The sequence below is a fragment of the Lycium barbarum genome, chromosome 2 (genome assembly GCF_019175385.1).
Source record: "Lycium barbarum isolate Lr01 chromosome 2, ASM1917538v2, whole genome shotgun sequence".
In the NCBI taxonomy this organism is placed as follows: Eukaryota; Viridiplantae; Streptophyta; class Magnoliopsida; order Solanales; family Solanaceae; genus Lycium; species Lycium barbarum.
The window spans coordinates 142,780,490-142,799,303 of record NC_083338.1 but is presented as its reverse complement, the minus strand read 5'-3'; the positions used below and the strand labels follow the sequence as shown (position 1 = coordinate 142,799,303).

Below are 18,814 nucleotides of genomic sequence, written 5' to 3'. Positions count from 1 at the left end.
TTTTTAAAGCCACGTGATATTTTTTTAATTAAACAACAAGCTAAATAATTTTTGTTTAAATTCTATCAGCGAAAAGGGTATATTTACATCATTTATATAACGACATAGGTATATATGCAACACTTTTTTTAATGAGAAATATATCTGCGGTAAATCACAGAGTTATATTTGCACCTTTTCACTAATAAGAATATAATATTATGTTTAAATTTGATCTGAAAATACACATGTCATTTTCTTTTAAACAGAATAGCTAACCTTTTTCCTTTATTTCGCTCAATCTCTTCCTTCCCCCTCCATTTTCTCACAAATTACGATTAGCTTTACTCTGAAACTTGTCAGGTTTGTCGACTCCATCTCGGGCATCTGCCCAAAAATCTCGGTCAGTGGCCTCTCCTTTTCTACTCTATAGAGCTACTTATTTTCGTAAAATTCTTGGCTGCTTTTTTTGATGATTGTGATGTTTGGGGCAAATTAGTGTGCAATGGAGTTGTGATTCTACAATTACATTTGCGATGATTTGAGTTGCGTCAATTCATAAACTCGTGCTTATTTACACATTGCTTTCGGCTCACAAATTCGTAAGTTTTTCCTTTTTTTATCTTCGAAAAACTTAAATAGTTAGGATTTAATTTAGTCTAGAAGATGTGTGAATATAATGTTTTGTCATTACCTTGTTGTTGATAGAGAGACATGGTCCAATAGGAATTTGTCAATGGTTTTTAATTTATATTATGTAGAGCCAGAAGTATTTTGCAAGTCTTAATAGTGTGCTATTATAATCTTTTCCATAATGTGAAAACTCATACAAGTCTTAATAAAAATGCACTGTTTATGTTTTTAAAAAAAAAAAATCATGTTTTCCAAAATGTGAAAACTCATACATGACCACTGTGAAGAATTTTTTTGTAATTATAGTATACATGATGGTTTGCAAGACCCGTTTGGCCATGAGAATTTTTCACTTTTTTCTATCGATTTTTTTTTCACTTTATTTGAAAATCAGCGTATGACCATGAAAATTTCAAATACAAATGTATGTGAAATTTGGAAAACACCTAAAACCCTGTTTTCACTTTCAGGGTGTGTTCGGTATGGAGGAAAATAAGTGAATTTCTTACTTATTTTCTTATGTTCGGTTGGTTAGTAGAAAACATTTTTGGGAAAATAGTCATCCAAGCTCCACCAACCCCACCACCACCCGAAGCACTCAACCACTGCCCTCGAACACACTTCATCGTCACCCAACCCTACCCCACACCACCACTCACCCCAACCCCGCCACACCCCACACCGCCCCACCCAACCCCCTTCTTAAATTTTCTATTTTTTATAAAGGGCAGCCTGGTGCACTAAGCTCCCGCTATGTGCGGGGTCTGGGGAAGGGCCGGACCACAAGGGTCTATTGTACGCAGCCTTATCTTGCACTTCTACAAGAGGCTGTTTCCACGGCTCGATCCCGTGACCTCCTGGTCACATGGCAGCAGCTTTACCAGTTACGCCAAGACTCCCCTTCAAATTTTCTATTTCTTATATTTTATTTTAATTTTATAAGGATTTTATAATTAAAAACTTTATTAAAAAAAATTAATCTTTTTTGGAGGGGGGTGGGGGGTGGGGGGGGGGGGTTGGAGGGGTGGTGGGAGGCTAGGGTGGTTGGTGGAATGTCACTTGTGAGACTTGTTTTCCTTACTTTCATTAGGGAAGTCATTTTCCTTATTTTTAAGGAACTTTTTTTCTTAAAGAAAATATTTTCCAAATTGTTTTACTAAACGACATGAGAAAATTGAAAAACAGCTTCCGGAAAATGTTTTCCTCCATACTGAATACATTTTCAGTATATTCAAACAACCAAATATTCTTTGCAAAATCTATAACCAAACACAATTCCATCTTCAACTCCAACTTCAAAATTCCAAAAACAGTGGAAAATATTTGATTTTCATGACCAAACGCCTACTTAAGATTTTTTTTTTCATCATCAACTTTTTCTTGAAGTAGATGGTGTCAACCCTTACATTATAGGCAGTGGAGCACCTATTACCTTAAAATTCTAGGTCACCTGGTTCGACGTTAGCAATATAATCAAAATATAATAAGAAATAGTATACATATTTATTTGGAGGGTTAGAGAAATGTCAAGTTCTTATTTGAGAATGGATTTTAAATACCATGACATTTAAAGTTTTGCTTACACTATCAGTACAATTTCACCTGTGATAATAAGTTAACTACTATCCTTTCAAGGTCTCAAGTTCGAAACCCACTGGGTGTAAACAATTTCTGAGGGCCATCGGACTGGGGTAAAACCCTGAATTACCCGTGGTGCACTTGCGGGAAACTCCTTGCCGAGGGCCTGTGCACCCTCGGGATTAGTCGGGGCTCAAAGAGACCCGGACACCCGGTGCTTAATCAAAAAAAATAAGTTAACTACTATTTTTATCAGGTTACCAATTAATGCTTATCTCAGAAATTTACTCATAATTATCTGATAAGTGATCTTATTGCATAGATATATGCCATATTGTCAGTGCATAGATCTTAAACTCATTAGAAAACTGATAGACTTGCTTGTACACAAGTGGATGGGAAAAGCAAATGGAAACAGTTCTTTGAGAATCAATTAAATCACATTTTCTTAAAGAGATACTCTTTTCTTTTTGTTAGTTCCCATATCTTTCTCCATTACTTACGTTAAAAAGCTATTTATTCTAAAGTAGTATTAGAAACATTGCAGTGGGATATCCCCATTCTTTTTTATAACAAGCTTGACCCTACTTTGACCCCAAATTGAAGATTTAAATATTACAAACTTTATTTATGGCAAAATAAGAAATAATAATAAACTTTACAATCGTTTGAAAATAACAAAAAGAAGGAAAGTTTACTTTGTAAGAGGGATTGAGGGATCCAGTCACACTAGCTCAGTCATTGCACTAGAAGATGCATAAGATGGAGAGACGCCCCATTGATTGTTGACGTAGGTTTAGCATGCCCCACTCATTGATCAAGGGCTCAAGGCAGTGGTAGAGGTATAGGGCTTGGCCACTAGTGATGTCGAAGGCTTGCTTTCCGATGCATAGTTAGCTTGCTTGCTTTGCCATCATTGGTCGAATTAACCCTATAATAAGTCTAAGCTAGTCCAGGTCTTTTAATAATCCTAAACTTCCTCTCTGCCTTTGTTTCGAATGAACCTACGTAGATATAGCTATTCAATTTCAAATCTCCTACTGTAATGACTAGGGGATCCTCAACTAGTTTCAAAGTTATGCTAAAGGAAGTTATTGGCATGATAGAAGGGATTGAGAGAAGATCCTGTATATTATTGCCCTCAGGGCTTTGGTCTAGGGGTAAAAGTGCATGCCTCATGTGGGTTAGACGCATGTCACGGGTTCGAATTCTGTCACAGACATTTGTCTACTATTTAAATGGTGAAGGATGGATCCATTGCTTTGGCTAAAGTTTAGATCAGTTGTGTGTGTATTAATCGCAAATCCTTCTATTTCTTCAAAGTATCAAAAATAAAATTCATTAAACATATCTACTTATGAAATTTGTTGATGCAAATAGGTTGCTATTCTCTGCAAAAGGAAAAATTACCAATTCAAAATCCCTGAAATTATTATTGGAACTTTAGCATTTTTGTGATATAAGAAACATTTTTCTTGATAATCGTGGTGTCCGGGCCAGCTTATGCGCACCTCGTCTAAATCCACGTGGTACCTACTACTTCCAACTAGCACATATAACGACGAGTCACTCTAGTATCCAAGGATTGAACAGATGAAGACGAAATCACCTAGCGTTTTACCTTCGCTGGAATTTGAACCTGAGATCTCATGCTTGTCAACCAGCTTCATTGAACACTAGGCCACACCTTTGGATGCTTATGAAAAATGGGATAATGGACGCCTGCATACCCTTCTGCACTTAAGTACCTAGCTTTTGTCTGCATTAGGGTCGAGATATAGAAACATATCTAGATTATATATTTAAAGAACAATAAAAATATATAAAAAAATTCATCCATAAGTAGATAACATCTTCAAGTAGAAAAATTCAACATGATGTTTTAGTTCAAAATCTATTGTATTTCCCAACAATCAAAGTTTTAATATATTTTTCCTATTCATGTACACACAAGTCAAAATAGTTATCCTGTCAAACTCTATCGAGGATCTAAAGATGTGATTGTGACTTCATTTTTGGAACTGGCTGTCTGCAGTTCTGATTTTGCTTCATCAAATACGTTTCGTTCTGTGAAAAATCCCGGTTCTTTAGCATTTGGCAGTAGGCTCTCATTAGCCAACATCAGAACCACAGAAGACATGCTTGGTCTATCATCTGGACATTGTTGCACACATAATAAACCCACTTGGATTGATCTTAAAACTTGAGAAATATCACAAGAATCGGCTAGCTGCTCATCAATTAGTTCCAAGGACCTACCATCTTTGTAAAGCTTCCATGCCTGTTTAAGTTTAGATCATATGGATCATGACAAATTCCATCTGCTGTAAAGAAAAAAATGTTTGTAATACAGATTATACAGTGCTTACATGACCAAGAAGGTTAAGGTTGTGATCTTGATGGACAAATCCTCTATTTCTCTTGCAACTCACAATCTCTAACACCAAGACGCCAAAGCTAAAGACATCTGATTTTACCGAGAAGATCCCATCTAGTGCATATTCAGGGGACATGTAGCCACTGTGCCAAAAAACAACACCAAGAGAATTAAAGAAGCGAGATGTCAAATGAGAGCACTTTGTATTATATTAGAGACACTTACTATGTCCCAACCACATGACGTGTTTTTGCTCCCATCTCATTTCCTGCAACACTTCTGGCAATGCCAAAATCTGATATCTTTGGATTCATTTCTATATCTAGCAAAACATTGCTTGCTTTAAGGTCTCTATGGATAATCCGTAGTCGAGAATCTTGATGGAGATACAATAAGCCACGAGCAATTCCGTTTATGATGTGGAAACGCTTTGGCCAATCAAGTAATTTGTTCTTCATTTGATCTACAAAATAAGCTTTCTTGTTAGCAGTTTTTATAAACGTGGTTTGTTGGTCTAAATTCATGTTATCACGAATAGATCAAAGTATTAATCATTTTAGCTTGTTTAGTAGGTTAGAAATCCAAACCAAATATATATGAATTCAGGCTTTTGTTAGGCATGTATTCATAGATCAACATCTTTTCCTCCTCTTGAATGCAGCCACCCAAAAGTCTCACAAGATTCCGATGCTGAAGCTTGGCAATGTAGATAACTTCGTTCTTGAATTCATCAAGTCCTTGCATGGAAGACCTTGATAGTCTCTTCACAGCAATTTCTTGTCCTTCCAGCACTCCCTAGAAATGGCAAAAGTATATCAGTAGATAGCATTAACTGGTTACTATTCCAAGAATTTTGCAGTGTATACCTTGTATACGGGTCCAAATCCACCCTCTCCAATCTTGTTGTTTACTGAAAAGTTATTTGTGGCTTTTGTTATTGTCGATAGTTGGAACAGTGGCAGCTCAAAATCTTCTTTGTGTTTCAGTTTCTTCTTCTTTTTCCGTCTGTACAAGAACAGAATCAGGCCTAGCAGACACATTGCCATCAACAACGAGAAAATCATTGTGAGTATCTTTGCCTTCTTTCTATTTGAACCTGCCTCAAATAATGTAATCAATTTTTTCTATCAGCCAGTGCAAATCGAGATAGGTCACTAATTTCTCATAAACAATATCGATGTGTTGAAAACCTAAGGTGAAAAGAAACATGTCATGGGAAATTTCTTAAACAAGTTCTTACCTTGCTCTGAAGAATCCATCCTGATGTAAATGTCTTGCCCTCTTTCAGCCAGCTTTTTGATGTCAATCAACTCCCCGAACCAAAATAAGCAACCTTTCTCTCCATTGCTTATATCTAGACTTGAATAAGCTGTGCAAGAGCAGTTCCTGGAGCATACTTGCTTACACCCTTCGAGTGTCATGGTTTTATTGTACTGAGAGTGCTTAGTATCCGGCAACTTGATTCCAGAATATTTTAGAAATACATGTTCCTTTTTGCAATCTAAGGATGTCCTCCGAACACACCCTTCTGTCCAATCTCCCTTTTCCCATTGTTGTGGATATTTAGCTACAAACTTTTCCAAACATCCACAAATAGGAGAATTTTCTATGTCACAGCTCCCATAGGCACCGCATAAGCTATATGTGTCACAGTTGTCCGAAGGTAAATTGTAGTGCATATGCCAACTCTTTGTACGATCCACCCATGTTAATCGTTGTATATAACCATTGCTAGTCACGACTAGTCGTGATAAAACCGAACTGTTAATGATAGAAAAAATATAGTAAACCTCCTCCTCATTGAAAATAAATTGAAATGTATAAATGTTGCTTTGTGTTAGTAGTTGTTTAGGTATCCCACTCCATCGAAAACCATTCCATGGTCCTGCACGGACTGATACTCTTGTGCCACGCTTGGTGAGGGCCTGTGGATATCCAGTAGGGTCAATGTGACGAGTGAATTCTCCTGGAGCTGCATCATTATCGTTCTTCCATGCTGAAAGGTAACTCTCATGGCCAGTTTTAAAATTCTTGCCAAGCTTCATACCAGGCAAGTGCGTATCAGTAGGAATATTGAAGCTCTGCCAGAGGAAATTTTGTGGGTTGCCATCATTTGCATCTTTTACAACAAGATTACCAGAATCTAAAAGAAGTGCAACTGGATTTTGGATTGATCTTGAGGTGTTAGTGGACCATATAATTTCATTCTTGTCATTGAGAAGGGCAAGTATTCCCGGCTTGGTGACCTTCAAAGCAACTGAAGATGTACTCATGAGTGGTTTTTCTCTGTTGGCAACCCATACAACTGTCTGTACCGGAAGAATTTGCTTGTACCATATCCCAATATATCGCCTTGAGGTACCACTGGGGCTGAAAAATCCCATTTCAAATATTCCACCAGATGAAACAACAGTTTCACCATCTCTGATGGAGTGATTGGTAGTGATTACATCCGTTGTAGTAGAAATCTTGTGTATAGTAGAGTAGAAAGACAATAGAAAAAGTAGGAAGAAACTAGCTTCCATTATTGAGTCCCTGTTGATGCTCAAGTCTTTGGTCACCTATGTACTGACTATGATGGAGACTTTGAGACCCAAATTCCACGAATATGCTGTTTGCAGTGTGGAACTTACGTGTTTGAATATTCACAGGCTCTTAAGAAATAAGGATGGAATTTTCATTATTTGTTTTAAAAAGCAGCCTCTGGATGAAAAAAAAAAAAAAAGCAGCCTCCGGACCACTGTACTAGTGGTGACTGCTATTTCTAACATTTGATTAGTAAAACAAATGGACCATTTCGGAAGGAAACAAGATGGAAATTTCAGAAATCTTATGTTAATATGATGTCATCTTCTGCCTAATATATTTGTATGTGGAGGCTATGTCCATTCCAAAAAGACCTGACTTTTGAGGAGGATACAAACAAAAGCGACAGAAGTGTCTAGTTATTTGAAATTTTGTCCCAAAGTTTTCCACACACCAAAACTTGCCACCTGCTCCCATTCCCCTGTTTTTCTCTAACTCTGTTTCCCTTGCTCTTTTTTTTCCCCTTTCATTACTCCGTAGTATTTTTTACGTTTTTTTTTCTTTCACATTTTCTGTTTATCAAACTTTTAAACCAATTTTATTATATGGAGACCATAATTCGTTAAGATATTTTTGAGTAGATCTCATAGATGGTCCTCTAACTTTGAGTTAATTATATAAAAATATTTTATTTTTATGATATAAAAGGTCATTCAATTTTAAATTTATCACAACACTTTTTTTAATTTTTTTGCTTAAAAATCATCAATTTTAAAATTTACCACCCAATTATTTTTCTATTTTTTGTCACATAAAAGTCATTCAATATTGGTCAAGTTAACTAAAAAGCAAATTTCACCTGAATTTTAATATTTTGCATGAAAAAAATTACATGGCGCTCCAAAATATGCTGTTACATTTGGGATAAATTTGAAACCACCCACAATAATTTGTTTCATAACACTAAATTAGTTGTGGTATACGGTATTACATTCGCTTTCCTTATTTTGATTTCTTTGTAACAATTCTATCTCATTATCATAAATGTTAAGAAAATATGATTTGACTAATTTTCCCTTGTTAATATACCCATTTGTATAGGAAATTTCATAAACACTTTTTTTTTATTAAAAAAAAAAAAAGAGAAAAATAAATCTCGCTGCTTAAAGAGAAAAGGGAATATGGCTACTCTGAGATAACATAATTAATCTTGGACTGGCGAATTATGGAGATAGTGTTGACACTCATTTTTTATCCTCCTTTCTTCCAATTCATATTTTAGAGCTTCTATAGATCAAAGTAGCTTATTTTCACTATTACTGTTGTTGATGTTGTTATTATTATTATTATTATTATTATTATAAATCCTACTATTATTATTATTACTATTTACTATTGTTATTATTATTACTAATGTCACCATTAGCATTATTAGCTACGTATATATCATTTTTTTGCGCGGATTGCCCTTCTTTTGGGGTGGTCTTTAAATTTTGCCCTTCAAATTTGTGGTCTTTAAATTTTGCCCCTCATATTTGTGGTCTTTAAGTTTTGCCCTTTGCTTGGAAAGGTGGGCGAATACATGAAGTTCTGGGTTCGAACCCCCGCTCAGGCATAAAATAAAAAAATGATTTCGCAAGGCAGGACTGGGGGAGTGTATGCCGGATCCAGCATACAATCTTTAAGGAAAAGCTAAAGTTATGCCGGATCCGGCATAACTAAAAGTCTACCCCATAAGGCAGAATTTTTCCTAAGACATAGTTTAGTTATGCCTTATGGGGCAGAATTTTAGTTAAGGCATAACAAAATTATGCCCCATAAGGCAAGAACTTTTCTTAAGGCATAGACTTTACCTTATAAGGCAAAGTTTAAGTTATGCCTTAAGGAAAAGTTCCGCCTTATGGGTATACTTTTAGTTATGTCTTTGGGGCACACTTTTTAGTTAAGGCATAACTAAAAGTTTACCTTGAAAAGTAATATATATATATATATATATATATATATATGCTTCAAGGCAAAGTCTGCCGGAGGGGGTAGACTTTTAGGTAAACACAACTAAAAGTCTGCCCCCTCCGACAGACTTTTAGTTAAACACAACTAAAAGTCTGCCCCCTCCGGCAGACTTCTAGTTAAACACAACTAAAAGTCTGCCGGAGGGGGCATAGCAAAATTTAAACTTTGCCTTATAAGGCAAACTTTTAGTTATGCCTTAAGGCAAACTTTTAGTTATGCCTTAAGGAAAACTTACGCTTTATGGGGCATACTTTTAGTTATGTTTTATGGGGCACACTTTTAGTTAAGACATTACTAAAAGTTTACCTTGAAAAGTTAAAAAAAATATACATATATATGCTTCAAGGCAAAGTCTGCCCCCTCCGGCAGACTTTTAGTAAAACATGACTAAAAGTCTGCCGAAGGGGGTATAGCGAAATTTAAACTCTACTTTGCAATTTTTTTTAAAATTTTTGACTGAGCGGGAGTTCGAACCTGGAACATATGAATTTTAGCCGAAGGGCAAAATTTAAAGACCATAAATATGAGGGGCAAAATTTAAATACCACCCCAAAAAAAGGGCAATTTTGCGAATTGCCCCGTATATATTATAATATGGTGAAAAGAATTTAGTTGAATCTAAATTAGAAGCCCAAGGAAGTAAAAGGAAGAAAGGAGTTCAGCCACATACACGGGCCAAATGTCTTCACCCAAAATCTGTCCATTCTAGCCCAAAATCAGTCCTAAAATCCACTTGGGCTGAGACCCAATTCGTGTAAGACCAGCCCAACAAAATGTCATTTAACAACACACACATTTTAGCCGCTTTCGAACTTTTCTAAACCTAATTCCTAACTCTTCTAACGCCGCCACCTCTATCATTTTTGGCTAAACTTTCAGATCTTTCTAGCCTTAATCAGACTTGTTCCATCATTTTTGTGTAACTTCGATATCAATATCTTGACCGCTCATCTATCTCTTCTGTTAAAAAATTTGGTCAAACGAAGAATACCACAAAGAGCCAAGAATGCTTTTTAGAAATCTGATTTACTGATTCTGTTTTTACCCGCCTGCCTTGTATCATGTTTCGAGTATGAAATCTTATCCTTTTTGTTCAACATATTTCCTGGCTAGGACGTGTATTAGGATTTCTTTCAGTAGTAAGAATCTAGTTTTGGAGTATGTGTAAGAATTTATTCAGAATAGGAACTATGTTCATGTCATATGACTATAGGGAACATTTCTAGTTAAGTATCACTTGTATTATATGTCAAAGAGTCATGAATTAAATTCCCCTCAACTACTTCATTCAACTGCTCAATCTCTTTATCTAGGAATACGTTCTGGTTTGTTAGTCAAAAAGTTCTTTTACTTACTTTACAAATTATGATTACTAGGATTTTGTATGGTTAAAAGTCAACTATAAGTCTTCTTAGAGACTTCATTTAAAAAATGCTCATCCATATCCATTTAGAAAATGATTAAAGGAAATACGTTTGTCGCCTGCAATAATAGCTGAAGTTATGGCCTTCTAACCTCGCTGCAAAAACAGTAGAAGTCTTGTCTTTAAGCTTCTTGAAATCCCGAATGATGAATTAGTTGAAACTTGCTTGTCTTATTTTAAAGTGTGATTCAATGTGTTATTCAGTAGTCATTTTTGGAGGTGTCTATTTTCCTCAGAAATTATATCTACTTTTGTGTCTATCACCATTAGTCGTATCCGTTTTATTCGATGTCCTGAATCTGTTCGAATATGCAAAAAGAGATGTCATCTTCCTATATTTTAATGTTAGAAGCATGTTATGATCTATTACTTGGAATCCGCATTCCTTGGTTCGTTGCTTTCTGATTAAGAATAAGATCTTCCCCCTAACTTTGTTATTTCTTTTTTTGGCATGAACACCGGAGCCGAAGAGTTTCACTTTGAGACTCAACGACACCACTTACGGAAGTCCGCACACCATTCACTTACTCTCTTACTTTGCTTGAGCGGAAAATTGCAGAACGTTGCCACCCCTTCGTGAACACCGAAATGGCTCTTGTCATTTCATGTTACCATTTTGTTTATCTGATGGTGTGATTAAGTTTTCTTATGTGACTAACCTTTGTCTGTTGTTGAGTAATTTACTACGAAGACTTTGGTTACTTCATAAGTTTCATTTGATATTTTACTCTAGCTAATACACAATGGACTAGTTATTTAATGTTGGACTTCGCTTAAATGTTTTCACCAAAGGAACGTATTTTATCAAAAACCTTCATTTTTCTAACAAGTCTGATCTTTCTTTGAACATAAGTAGAGACATCTTAATTTCTTTCAATGTTTCATAATCGCTTCCATGACAAAACTTAATATTTTCAATAAAGATTAAAGGTTATCATTAGTATAATTTGCAAATGAGGGAATTGATTTTACAAGATGAGCTTTATAAAAGGAACTGATACAAATGTTTTGTCTAAATTAATTTAACTAGTTCCCTCTTAACACTCGTGCTTTAAACATTTTTACGCTCACATTTTGCTAGCCTAATTTAATTAATTTAAGTCTGGTCGGTTAACCATTGTTAATGGATCTTAAAGAATGCTTAATACCTTCCCTTTAGGTTTTAAAACGGAGTTAACTTTAGACATGTACTTTATATAACTTTAGGTGTCCTAATTCACCATAAAAATTAGGTGGCGACTCCTTAACTTTAATTAATCCCGGAATTACCGAAATGTTGTAAACTATTTTGACTTCGGTTGAAATGGGGTATAACAGATAGTTTTCAACTAGTGTCTCGATTACAACTTCACTAGCTGGGTCGTAGCACGAAGCACGAGTTTAGATTGGTGAAGGGTAATTTTGATACCCCAATAAACCTTTATAACAGTCGGCCGGGGATACAACTCATTTAATCTGTGTATGTATGTTTGTATATGTATTATATCTAATCTGCTAGTTTTTATGCACCTCAACTAAAGTCACGTGATACTGCTTCTTCCAACCAGCACAGGTACCGAATAAGTCAGTTATCCAAGGGTTGGATATATGCGAAGAAATCACCTAGTGTTTTTACCTTCGCTAGAATTTGAACTTGAGATTTCATGATTTTCTACCCGATTCAATGACCACTAGGCCATGCATTTGGGTGTTTAATAAAAATGGATAATGTGTCCGCCCGTTTACCCTTCTCCAATTAAAGACCTGGCATTTGTTTGCAGTAATTTTCGAGATATAAGAAACATATCTAAATTATATTTCATCCATAAGTAGATAACATCTACAAGTAGAAAAATTCAAGTTGATGTTTTATTTCAAAAACTACTGTACTTCTCAGGAATCAAAGTTCCAATATATTTTTCGTATTCATGTGCACACAAGTCAAAATAGTCATCTTTCAAACTTTACCGAGGATCTAACGATGTCATTGTGACTTCATTTTTTGAACTGGCTCTCTGCAATCCTGATTTTGCTTCATCAAATGCGTTTCGTTCTGTGAAAACCCCTGGTTCTTTCGCTTTTGGCTGTAGGCTCTCATTAGCCAACATCAGAACCACAAAAGACATGCTTGGTCTATCATCGAGACGTCGTTTCACACATAATAAACCCACTTGGATTGATCTTAAAGCTTGAGAAATATCGTAAGAATTAGCTAGCTACTCATCAATTAGTTCCATGGACCTATCATCTTTGTAAAGCTTCCATGCCTGTTTAAGTTAAGATCATATAGATCATGACAAATTCCATCTGTTCTTAGAAAAAAAAAAGAGTTATGTGGGTAATACAGACAGATTATACAGTGTTTACATAACCAAGAAGGTTAAGGTTGTCATCTTGATGGACAAATCCTCTATTTCGCTTGCAACTCACAATCTCTAACACCAAGACGCCAAAGCTAAACACATCTGATTTTACCGAGAAAATCCCATCTATTACATATTCTAGGCACATATAGCCCCTGTGCCAACAAAAACAACACCAAGAGAATAAAGAAAGTGAGATGTCATCTAAGAGTACTTTGTATGATATTAGAGATTCTTACTATGTGCCAACCACATGGCGCATTTTTGCTCCCATCTCATTTCTAGCAGCCCTTCTGGCCATGCCAAAGTCTGATAATTTTGGATTCATTTCTATATCTAGCAAAACATTGCTTGCTTTAAGGTCTCTGTGGATAATTCATAGTCAAGAATCTTGATGGAGATACAATAGGCCACGAGCAATTTCGTTTATAATGTCGAAACGCTTTGGCCAATCAAGTAATTTGTTATTTGTTTGGTCTACAAAATAAGCTTTCTGATTAGTTGTTTCCGTGAAGGTGCTTTTGCCTTGGGCATAAATGTGCATGTTTTGGCTTATAGGACAAAGCAATATTACTAATTTTAGCTTGTGTAGGAGATAAGAAATCCAAACCAAATATGTACGAATTCAGGCTTTTGTTAGGCATGTATTCATTGATCAACATCTTTTCTTCCCCTTGTATGCAACAACCCATAAGCCTCACAAAATTTCGATGCTGAAGCTTGGAAATATAGATAATTTCGTTCTTGAATTCATCAAGTCCTTGCATGGAAGTCCTTGAGAGCCTCTTTAAGGCAATTTCCTGTCCCTCTTCCAGCACCCCCTATATGACATAATCCAAAATTAAAACAGATACCCCATCAATCTTATACTTCTTGACCAGTTTAGTCAAAGCACCCAAGTTAAGGTGACCAAATCTAATGTAGCTCAAACACCAACACCGTAATCATGTCAGATCGACACAGGTGCGGCGGGATTTTGAATGATGTGAGCAACATCTCAAATTTACAATTTATACTTTGTAAACATGTCCAAATCCGCTCTCTCCGATCTTGTTATTGATTGAAAAGTTATTTGTGACACTTGTTATTGTCGACAATTGGAACACTGGCATCTCAAAATCTTCTTCGAGTTTCAGTTGATTTTTCCTTTTCCGTATGTAAAACAACAGAATCAGGCCTAGCAGAATCATTGCCATCAACAATGAGAAACTCACCGTGAGTATCTGTGCCTTCTTTCTATTCAAACCTGCCTCAGATACTACAAACCAATGCTTTTTATCAGCCACTGCAAATCGAGATAGTACACTAATTTTGCAGAATACGATCTCCAAATGTTGAAAAACTAAGTTTAAAATTCATTGTCACGACCCAACCCCGTAGGCCGTGACTAGTGCCCTACTTGGGCACCCTGACATACCTACCCACATCGAATCTCATACAAACAGCATATATGGCTATAACTGTTATATGCCGTCTCAAACTATATCAAACTTTATTAGACACATTTCAGCGCAAACATATACATATACATATATCAAAAAGCCGGCAAGGCTATCAAATATGTCAAAAGCCGACAAGGCTATCAAATGGCACAACGGCCCAAAACATATACAAAACGCACGCCGACAAGGCTGCCATAACGAAAGAGATCATATAAACACAACTGCACTGAAGCAGGCACACACACCCACAAATACGTCTACAGACCTCTAACAGACCAAACGAATCATATGGCGGGACAGGGCCCTGCCGTACCCCTGAACAAATATGTACATACACAACGAACAAAATGTATACCAAAATGTGTGCTCTGAAATGAGAAGAGCACTCCAACGGCAGAAGAGGGTGTCCTAGACTGGAGGATCACCAAACTGTGCGTCTGTACCTGCGGGCATGAAACGCAGCCCCCGAAGAAAGGGGGTCAGTACGAAATATGTACTGAGTATGCAAAGCAGAATGTACAGAAAGCAAATCTGAGATATAAACGAAATGGAAGTATCAAACATAAGTGCAAATCCAACATATCAAAATTTGTTTACTTTCAAAAACATGTAAGTCATGCATCGGGTACAGAAGAATATGGTCGCCCACCCGTTGATGGCGCCATAACACAGCATAACACCAGAAAGTCTCAAATCTCCGTATCCCCATCACATATCACATCACAACATAACGCCATACACAGCATAACACCAAATATAGGTGGAACCTGACCCTCTTTTGCGAGTACCTCGGTGAACCATAAACACAGCATAACTCCGGAGTATATCAAAATGCGCACGATAACAGAACCGGCCCGGGACTCGGCGAAGGAAATAACAAGGTGCACGAATAGAGTCGTGAGTAGTCATATGCATAAAATCATTATCATAAATTCAAACATAAGTAAAATGATCATGTTTAAAAATCGAAATAATAGTCTTAACAAATTCTTTCAAAAGTTCCCGAATTACATACAGGGAGTCGCGGGACCCACGGATGGGATTTCTACCCAAGTCGGGCCCGCTTATGGAAAACATACTCGTTATGTGTAATGCAAACTTTTATAAAAATATATTGGAGCAATCCGAGAATTTTTGTGAAAGATATGGCATTCGGATATTTCGAAGTTCTTTAAAGTGAAACCTTTTTGCGCAAAGTTTGAAAAGCGATTTTTCAAATACATAAAGGTTCATATTTCGTCAAATCATACATACGAGTGCCAAAGAACATATACAGATCATAACATGCTCGAATTTCGGATTTGGAATTTTCCTTAAGGCTCTAATTTAGCCTATGAAAACTAAGACATGTCACAAAGAAAGGAAGTTGCCTTACATACCTCGAACGCACTTCCAAGATAGCCAATCTAAGTAAATCCCGATCTACGACTCGGGCTCCCCAAGGTCTACAATTACGCCAACGAATACCAAACATTAGCTAAGGGCACTTAAGCCATTCATTCCAAACTAATCATTAAATTCTACAGAAAATTCGGCAACACTTCCCCTGTAAATAGGCCATCCCGAGAATTTATCTCGCTCAAAATCAACAACAACAACCACAATAACCAACCTAGTAACATTGATAACCAATTCGAAAGGCAAAATAATAATAGTAGCTCTCTTTTACGCCATTCGACAACTTTCCAATTATTCAATTCTATGGCTTACATTCAAGTCACAATATCGTTCATACATTCGATTATCAACCCAAATCCATACTAACAACATTCAAGAACATTCTAAACAATTCACATAATTTTTCCAACAAGCCAAGAATTTTTCTCTATGTTGGCCGAAAACAATCCCCTTAGCCGAGCAGCCCCTTTTTTTTTCACTTCCCTCATTTTCAAGTCATGTTTTGTATCACAATCCACAATAGAACGATATGATTTTCATAAAATGTACGACTTACGTCAAACGCACAACTAGCCTCAAAACAGCCCACAAATTCTCAATATCAAACTTAAGTCATTTAAAGCTCATTTCCAAACTAGAATTCGTATCGACGATAACTAAAATACCAAACGATAGTAAAGCGATCTTCGACACATTATAAGACTCACATTCGTCCCCACTACACATATACATATGTTAATGATTCTTATATATAAGGATTGCATTAAGTGCACCAAGTTCTCCAAATCAGTCCGCGACGCCTACTATATCAATTCGGGACATTTAACTCTCATTTCCAACCTACAAGTCATCACAATAACCATTACGACGCTAAGCGATATAAATTCATTCTTTGCCAAACATTTGGGGCTACACACGGCTACATTACATCCATGTATACATATATTGACGATTTGTATTCTCTTCTCCACTCTACAACAATTAACAAGCTACAAAGAACCAATTTATCAACTCAATCACACAACACACACATACACCCCACACGACCAACATACCAAACACACAACCCAACTTCAACATTCCATATTTCATGATTTCTATCCATTTTAGCATACTACAATATGCATACAAGATTCACAATACATAAACAAGATCAAACTTTACCTTTGTTCTTCACTTCCACCAATAGCTAGGGTTTGCAAATGGCACAACTAATGGTTGGATGACCCAAACAACTCTTCCACGCTACTTAGGGACCTCAATATAGTTGATCTATACCAAAGAAATAATTTTAGAGAAGCTAGAAATGGGATTGGTTTTCTCCCTCTTTGGCCGAAAACAGTGGAAAAGAATGGAGCTCTCAAGTCTTGCTATTTCTTTCTAAGTGTTGAAGTGGGAATGAGAAAAGATGACTTAGAGTCATCTTTTTAAGTCCACATATATCTCTTAGTTGTCTTTGGCCCACACAATGTGTGGGACCAATTAAAATTGGCCACACAAGGTGTGGGACCATTTCAACTTACACGGCCACCAAGGCATTTTTGCACCACATTTTTAATTCCAATTTTATGAATTGTGGTCCCAATTTTTCCTAAGTGTTCAATGCCCACAATTTCATATATAACTTATGTCTCAGAATAAAATCAAAGGTCAAAAGTCCCGACTTCAAATCCCGGAATAGTCTTGGCCTTAAATTATCATAGCTAATCCGGGTTGTCCCAATGTATAAAAATACGGGACGTAACATTCATCATTGGAAATTTTTGAACATTAGTTCATACCTAGCTCTGAAGAATCCATCCTGATATAAATGTCTTGGCCCCTTCCAAACAGATTTCTGATATCAATCAACTCCCCAAACCAAAACAAGCAACCTTTGTCTCCATTGCTTATGTCTAGACTTGAATAAGCTGTGCAAGAGCAGTTCCTTGAGCATACTTTCCTACACCCTTCAAGTGTCATGGTCCTATCATACTGAGAGTACTTAGTATCCGGCAACTTGATTCCAGAATATTTTAGAAATGCATGTTCCTTGTTGCAATCGAGAGGTGTCTTCCGAACACACCCTTCTGACCAATCCCCATTTTCCCATTGTTGTGGATATTTAGCTACAAACTTATCCAAACATCCACAAAAAGGGGAATTATCTATGTCACAGCTCCCATAGGCACCGCATACGCTATATGTATCACAAGTATCTGAAGGTAAATTGAGGTAAATATGCCAACTCTTGGTCCGATCCACCCATGTTAAGCATTGTATATCACCATTGCTATTTAGGACTATTCTTGTTAACCAGTTGTTAATGCGGAAAAAAAAAAGTATAGTAAACCTCCTCCTTGTTAAAAACAACTCTTATTGTACTGGAGTTGTGTAGTTTTAGTAGTCGTGCGGGTGCCCAACTCCAATTTAAACCATTCCATGATCCTGAGCGAGCTGATACACTTGTGCTACATTTGAGGAGGACCTGTGGATATCCACTAGTATCAACGTGAAAAGTGAATTCCCCTGGAGTTGGATCATTATCGTTCTTCCATGTTAAAAGGTAAGCCTCATGGCCAGTTTGAAAATTCTTGCCAATCTTCATATCAGGCAAGTGTGTATCAGTAGGAAAATGGAAGCTCTGCCATAGGTAATTTTCTGGATTTTCATCATTTGCATCTTTTACAACAAGATTACCAGAATTTAAAAGTTGTGCTGCTGGATTTTGGACTGATCATGAGGTGTTAGTGAACCATATTATTTCATTTTTTGTCATTGAGAAGAGCAAGTATTCCTGGCTTGGTGACCTTCAAAACGATTGAAGATGTATTGGTGAGTGGTTTCTCTCTGTTGGCAATCCATACTACTGTTTGCACAGGAAGAATTTGCTTGTACCATATCCCTATGTATCTCTTTGAGGAACCATTGGGGCTGAAAAATCCTAGCTTAAAGGTTCCACGGGATGAAACCACAGTTTGACCATCTATGATGAATTGATTTGCAGTGATTACATCCGTCGTAGTATAAATCTTGTGTTTATAAGGGTAGAAAAATAATAGAAAAAGTAGGAAGAAACTAGCATTCATTATTGATGCCTTGATGATACCTAAGCCTTTGGTCT

The 18,814-nt window shown here is 36.5% G+C and overlaps 2 protein-coding genes, 1 long non-coding RNA gene and 1 pseudogene across 5 annotated transcripts; 1 reads left to right on the top strand and 3 right to left on the bottom strand.

Moving 5' to 3' along the window:
- The first annotated feature begins 132 nt into the window (after positions 1-132).
- On the top strand, positions 133-6,581 carry LOC132627730 (uncharacterized). 2 transcript variants are annotated; one of them, XR_009577966.1, is made up of 3 exons: positions 133-382; positions 5,229-5,632; positions 6,412-6,581. It is a non-coding gene; the product is annotated as an uncharacterized LOC132627730 (long non-coding RNA). The 2 variants fall into 2 exon arrangements; XR_009577965.1 differs by having other exon boundaries at positions 6,409-6,581.
- Positions 4,032-7,092, bottom strand: LOC132627727 (G-type lectin S-receptor-like serine/threonine-protein kinase At4g27290). Of its 2 annotated transcripts, none has more exons than XM_060343284.1 (6): positions 5,808-7,092; positions 5,434-5,663; positions 5,155-5,362; positions 4,793-5,030; positions 4,560-4,710; positions 4,032-4,471 (listed from the first exon to the last, which is right to left on the bottom strand). In XM_060343284.1, exons 1-6 carry the CDS (start codon positions 7,090-7,092, stop codon positions 4,169-4,171), a joined length of 2,415 nt encoding a protein of 804 aa, XP_060199267.1. In that variant the 3' UTR covers positions 4,032-4,168. The 2 variants fall into 2 exon arrangements, with proteins under 2 accessions (XP_060199267.1, XP_060199268.1); XM_060343285.1 differs by having other exon boundaries at positions 5,434-5,594.
- A 5,632-nt stretch (positions 7,093-12,724) lies between these two features.
- LOC132629060 (G-type lectin S-receptor-like serine/threonine-protein kinase At4g27290) lies at positions 12,725-17,673 on the bottom strand. The gene is made up of 5 exons (XM_060344801.1): positions 17,493-17,673; positions 14,086-14,156; positions 13,493-13,692; positions 12,867-13,026; positions 12,725-12,775 (listed from the first exon to the last, which is right to left on the bottom strand). The coding sequence occupies exons 1-5, from the start codon at positions 17,671-17,673 to the stop codon at positions 12,725-12,727; spliced, it is 663 nt and encodes a 220-aa protein (XP_060200784.1).
- Positions 17,674-17,805: 132 nt separating this feature from the next.
- Positions 17,806-18,779, bottom strand: LOC132629059 (G-type lectin S-receptor-like serine/threonine-protein kinase At4g27290; annotated as a pseudogene).
- Positions 18,780-18,814: the final 35 nt, after the last annotated feature.